This window comes from Abramis brama (genome assembly GCF_963993115.1).
Source record: "Abramis brama genome assembly, chromosome: 3".
NCBI classification, from domain to species: domain Eukaryota; kingdom Metazoa; phylum Chordata; class Actinopteri; order Cypriniformes; family Leuciscidae; genus Abramis; species Abramis brama.
Window position 1 is genome coordinate 11,492,283 of NC_139965.1, and position 6,609 is coordinate 11,498,891.

Genomic DNA, 6,609 nt, shown 5'->3' on the forward strand with positions numbered 1-6,609 from the left:
ATTGAAAACTATTATTTTAAGTTGTAATAATATTTCACAATATTACTGTTTTTTTTCTGTATTTTTGATCAAATAAACGCAGCCTTGATAAGCATTAGAAATTTCTTTCAAAAATATAAAAAAAGTAATGTTTCCAAACTTTTGACCTGTACTGTATATATATATATATATATATATATATATATATATATATATATATATATATATATATGTATGTATATATATAAGCCTATATTGTATCTGTTCAAGTTCAACACTGTTTAAATCCTTGTGACTATATTAAATTATACATGATATCATCTGATTATCTCGTTATGCATTTGAAGATGTATTGCCCACATACAGCTTCAATACAGTAATATCTTCAGAAACAGCTTAAGGAGCAGCGTTATTTTACCATCTTTGAGCTACAATTAGTTTCTATTAATATTTATTATATTTTCTGTTTCCATTACATTACGATTTCAGTTAAAGTTTTAGTAATTTTGTTATATTTTTATCATTTTATTAGTTTTTTTAAATGTCTATTTTTATTAATGATTTCTGTTTCAGTACATCAAGTAAAGGTAAGCTAAAGTAGTTACAAGGTTTTATTTCAATTAACATTTATTTGAATGATTTTTAAAAATGGTTTTAGATTACTATAATAACCAATAACTGATAAGGAGGAAAAATAAGGAGGAAATGTTTAATTTCTTAGTAGCTTTTAGTTTTTAGCCTGGTTGTGAAGCAACACTGTTTGATGTTTCATTTTTTTCTTTACAGACATTTGTTCTTCCTCTTCTAATAAACATTTGTTACCTATCTCTCTCTTTCTCTGTGTTGCTGTTATTAGGAGATTGGTCACGTGTCGGTGGATATCTCCGGCTCTCTGGAGGAACAGATGAATAATCTGAAGCAGTACGAGCAGAACATCATTAACTACAAATCCAACATTGACAAACTGGAGGGAGATCACCAGCTCATCCAGGAGGCCCTCGTCTTCGACAACAAACACACCAACTACACCATGGAGGTATTCACACAAACACACACACACACACACACACACACACACACACAGACAGTCAGTATGCGATTCCCGATGCAGTAATTTTCAGAAGAACCAGATCATTCCTAGTGCAAAACATAGATGTGCGTTATACGGAAGACCGGGGCTTGTTGTCACATTTCCGGTGAATATTTATTTTTGAAAATCAATTTCTGTACACATATACACATTACAGTCTTGACAACAGCCAAGCTTTAAAATTATGAACTAATATTGACCCCATAGCGGCCTAAGTTGTCACAATGGGAGCCTTTTGTTTTATCGACACTGATTTAGGAGGAACACCTTTATTTGAAATACAGGCAACAACAAAAAAAAAGGTATTTAAAAATATATATATATATATATATATTTTTTTTTTATTTAACTACTTTTTAGCAGAATTTAAATAGTAAAACTATTATGAATCACACATGAAAAAATCAGGAAACTATCAGCAATTATGAAAAATGTAACTTTTTTGTACAATATATTAATGATTTAACCTGGTCTCCCCTATATTTGTTTATAATATTATTAATAAACGTGCAGTGTGTTATTTTTAGCGGCATCTAGTGGTGAGGTTACGAATTGCAACCAACAGAAGTTACGGTGGCCGACAGGAAGTGATGTCGTCGTCTGAGACAGCAGAGAGTAGCCAGTTCAGCAATGAGGTTTCTTTACAAAGATCAATTAAGAAATTATGTTTACTTAATTATTCAGTAAAACGACATGTTATTGCGAATATTATTGTTACTTGTTCATCATTGAGTCAGTGTTTTATTCACTGACTTTAGCTTGCTTCTTTACACGAAGAACAACATAGTGACGAAACACGCTCTGTAGTAGTTTGTCCGTTTAGGGCCACTGTAGAAACATGTCGATGTAAGGCGACCCGCGGTGTGTGTAGATAGAAACGGCTCATTCTAAGGTAATAAAAACATAACGTTTCATTATGTAAGGTCTTTATACACCGCTGAAAACATAGTTATGTATATGATATTGGATTTCTGTCAACAGATCCTCCTAAATATTACAAAATGCACCTTTAAGTTTTATTTTAATGCCTTGCCCAAAGTACTCTTTACAAAGTTACCATAAAAATACAAATAAATCAGAGCTAAAAAGACAGAGCATAATACATTCCCTTATTGCGTCATTCCCTCCTCCAGCATGTCCGTGTGGGATGGGAGCAGCTGCTCACCACCATCGCTCGCACCATCAACGAGGTGGAGAACCAGATCCTGACCCGCGACGCCAAGGGCATCAGCCAGGAGCAGCTCAACGAGTTCAGAGCCTCCTTCAACCACTTCGACAGGGTCAGTGAGATGCACACCAACATTCATATCTGAGCGTAGTGTACAAGTGGATTCACTACTGTTTTTAACTTGCAGAAGAGAAACGGCATGATGGACCCCGACGATTTCCGCGCATGTCTGATCTCTATGGGTTACGATCTGGTGAGTGAAAGGGAAGCTCCGCCCACTTGTAATAGCCACACCCCTTTAAAAATTTTGTGACAAATTATTTATCCTCACTAAATGCACTTATTATTCAAATGTTTAGGGTTTATAAAAAAAAAAATTTAAAGTCTCTTCAGCTCACAAAGGCGGTGTTTATGTGAACAAAAATACAGTAAAATGGTAATATTGTAAATTATTATTAAAATGGCTATTTTTATGAGCTGTTTTCTATGGAAACTTGTTTCCGCCACAAAATAAAACATTTTAAAAGATAAAAGCGACTTTTTATCTCACAGTAGTTTCATCTCGTAATTCTGACTTTATTTCTCAGAATTGCTTTAGACTTTATTACACGCAATTGCGACTTTATATCACACAATTCTGACTTTATAACTCACAATTGCGACTTTATATCACGCAATTCTGTCAGAATATAAGCATTTAACATAAGCATATAAACATAAGCAATACAAGGCAATTCTGTCAGAATTACGAGATGTAAACTCGCAATTGTGAGAGAAAAAGTCGCAATTGCCTTTTATTAATTACTTTTTTTTTTTTTTTATTACATTTTACAAAAGTTTATTTTTATTTAAATTACTGTTTATTTAAAATAGAAATCTTTTGTAAAATGATGAATGTCTTTACTGACACTTTTGAACATTTTTAGGCATCCTTGCTGAATAAAACAAGAATTGTTCATTTTCAAATATTTTGGCAATTTTTTTATCACAGAGTTTTACTACTTAAAATAATACTGCATAGTTAAATTTATAAAGGTTTTTCTTTGTAGTTGAACACGATTTTGTATCAAACCTCTCCATCATACTTAAAAAATTAAATAAAATGTATGTTCATATTTTGCCAACCCCCTACCAGGACCTCAATAGATGCTTTGCAGAACACCAATAACTGAGCACAAAAGTAAATGTGAATCTTGAACCTCATTGGCTGTTTCCTGACAGGGTGAGGTGGAGTTCGCCCGCATCATGACCCTGGTGGACCCCAACAACACGGGCGTGGTCACCTTCCAGGCCTTCATCGACTTCATGACACGCGAGACCGCTGAAACCGACACTGCTGAACAGGTCATGGCCTCCTTCAAGATCCTGGCCTCCGACAAGGTGAGATCAAGTCCTGTCGTTTCTCTTCACTCCACATGTGTCTAAACAAAACCTCAGGGAGGATTTTGAAGTAATCACGAAAACGTGTCTCTTCTTGTCCTTCAGCCCTTCATCACTGTGGAGGAGCTTCGTCGTGAACTCCCACCTGAGCAGGCCGAGTACTGCATCAGCCGCATGACCAAGTACACCGGCCCCGAAGGGGCTTCTGGAGCCCTGGATTACATCTCCTTCTCCAGCGCCCTCTACGGAGAGAGCGATTTATAAATGTCTTTCATTTTCTCCTTCTTTCTCTCTCCTCTCGTTTTCTCCAAAAGCCTCTAAATGTAGCTTTCAATCTGAGAGAGAGTTAATAATATCCCTCGTTTCCCCCTCATAAATGTTCTGTTTTTCTGTCTACAACCCACACTGCTAGCTTTAACATCGTCCTGTATGCGTCTTACATCCACCCTTTAAACGGAGGGATGTGCAACGGGGGCTTTTAATCTCAAAGTATGTCCAATTTGGATGCCAGACGCTTGTGTCTCCACATGAAGAGTCAACATGGAATCAAAACCTACCCTTTTCACGTTCCTAATTCACGTTCATGGTCTTACGCTACGCCAAAGAATGTCTTTATAATCTTTTCATTGAAATATAATAACTCTGAAACGACTTTCTTTTACAGATAATGTCATCTAGGCCAGGAATGATTCGATAAATAGCTATTTAGCCATTTTTTAGGCTTGTAGGTAATGCACATAAATGCAGTCTTGCTAAAATCTTGCCAATAGTCAATGCGCACACATTCAGATCTGGATTTATTCTGGATATGAAACACTTTTCATCATCCAAATGGATAAAAATAAGTCCCGCCCAACATTATAAAGGTAAAATGGGTTGTGAATGCGTTTCATGTTGACTTTAGCACGCTAAGCCCGACTTTTCCTCTCTGTGCCTAAAAAAAACATGATAAAAGATATATTAAAAAGTGTGTCTGTTGATGCTAATAAGCTCTTGTGAAGATGCATGCTGCGTTTATTCTACAGGCATTATTAATATGCGAGAGAGACCCCCCTCTTGTTTGGTCTGTACTGTATTTTAAGACCCCAAAATGCACTACTGCTGTCCAGTGTCTTCTTAATATGAAACTGTGAGAACAACTGATTAGTCTCTACACAGAACAATGTGTCTCTGTATGTTGTCGTGATGCGTCACCCCTTTAATATTGTTTATGATGTACGTCTTTCAAAGCAAAATCATGATTTGTTTTTCTTTTATTTGGAGCATATGTGCCAAATTATCAACCAAAGCCAGTAAATGAACTTAAAGATGTTATGGCAAAGTGTATGTGTTGTAGCTACTGACAGGAAAGGTTTCTGATAGCAAAAGTGCTGAATTAGAACCAGGTTTGCCTTAAAACCACTGAAAAGACCTTGAAATCCAGGATAGTACAAGAAGGATTCATTAAATAAAAGCCTAGATATCGATGCAGTTGTGCTTATTTTGAGGCATGGTTTCACAGACAGGGCTTAGATTTAGCCAGGTTTAGGCCTTAGTTCAATTAGGACATATAAGTAGCTTTTATAAATGTGCCTTAGAAAAAAAAAAAAAACATTTCTAGTGTGAATCGTGAGACAAAACAATATCACTGACATATATTTTTAGATAAATTACTGCAAGTTGCTTTCATTTAAAATAGCTCAAACATGCATTTTAGTCTGGGACTAACTTAGCTGCCTTATCTGTGAAACTGGTGGGTTAAGATTCTTGTACACACACCTGTAATAAATAGTCCACTCAAAAATAAAGTTCTGTCATCATTTACTCACCCTCATCGTTCAAAACCTGTATGAGGAAATTCTGTATGTTTGGTGAAGTTGAGCAGGATCTGTCAAGAAGTAGGCCTGGTACTCCATATATTCCAGGTTTTCTGATGATATGTCAGCTTGTGAAAAACATACATTAATATAAGTTTAAAGGCCCGCTCAAACCAAGAACGATAACTATAAATAACAATATTAGCGTCGACGCAACCTTCTGCTTACTATAAACGAGCGCAGCCGTTATGTCTTCTGCCGCTTTAAATGTTCGCGCTCTTTAACGCCGGCTGGATTCTGATTGGCTGTCAATGTTTTTATTGTTAATCAGCGGGGAAAATGTCGTTCTGAAACTAGAATCCACCGATATCGTTCCTCTTTGTCGTTAGTTTCGGTGGGAATATTCTCGTAGAATTTGAACGATTATTAAAACGTTATATTTATAGTTATCGTCCTTGGTGTGAAGGTGCCTCTAGACGAGAGAGATATTCTGGTTTTAAACGCAAGTAAATGATGACGGTTTTTCGTTTTAGAGTGAACTATTCCTTTAAGAGCACACAGTGTCGAAAAGAGAGAAAGGGTCTCCGGTTCTTTTAAAGGGAAGTGTTGGAATGTTCTGGAAGTTTTGAAAGGAGATGGAAGGATCTGATGCTTTCATCCTCAGACAAGCCTGACGTTGGTTTAGTTTCTATTGGCGATTTTCAAATTATTTCAATTAATGATGTTATTTTTATCCACCACGATGTAATTTCTGGGTAAATGTATTTCACTTAAGATCACTTCATTCTGATCACCTCTCTGTGGGTCTCCATCAACATTTGCTTTTCAAACACACAGTATTAAACGTTAAATCGAAAACCCCAGAATAAAACGTCTCAAAATCATGTCATTGTGTTTTTCAGCCGTTTATTGTGTTTACCTCAGTTGTCTCCAGTAGGGGGAGCTTTATGATGTACTAGGCATAGACTGTAAAAAATGGTACTAGGTTCATTCCTGGGATTCGGTGCCTTTTGTGTCCCCAGTAAAGAGCATGATCTTATACTGCCTTAAAATGTTGAACACTATCTATTTTAAACCTGTCTTAGTAGATAACGCCATTTGGACTCTAAAAATATTAAAGTTGATTAAAAAAATTAAACATTTTACACCATTTTGAACCACCAAATATCACAATTTTGTGTAACCACCTGTGTAGC

At 35.9% G+C, this 6,609-nt stretch overlaps 1 protein-coding gene across 1 annotated transcript in view; it reads left to right on the top strand.

Moving 5' to 3' along the window:
- actn3b (actinin alpha 3b) overlaps positions 1 to 6,297 on the top strand; it is a 41,656-nt gene extending 35,359 nt beyond the window's left edge. The window contains exons 17-21 of the mRNA XM_084107534.1: positions 836 to 1,015; positions 2,203 to 2,349; positions 2,425 to 2,490; positions 3,459 to 3,617; positions 3,723 to 6,297. Coding sequence (XP_083963660.1) covers positions 836 to 1,015; positions 2,203 to 2,349; positions 2,425 to 2,490; positions 3,459 to 3,617; positions 3,723 to 3,881 — 711 coding nt within the window. The 3' untranslated portion in view covers positions 3,882 to 6,297. The remainder of the gene's footprint in view (positions 1 to 835; positions 1,016 to 2,202; positions 2,350 to 2,424; positions 2,491 to 3,458; positions 3,618 to 3,722) is intronic.
- The last annotated feature ends 312 nt before the right edge of the window (positions 6,298 to 6,609 follow it).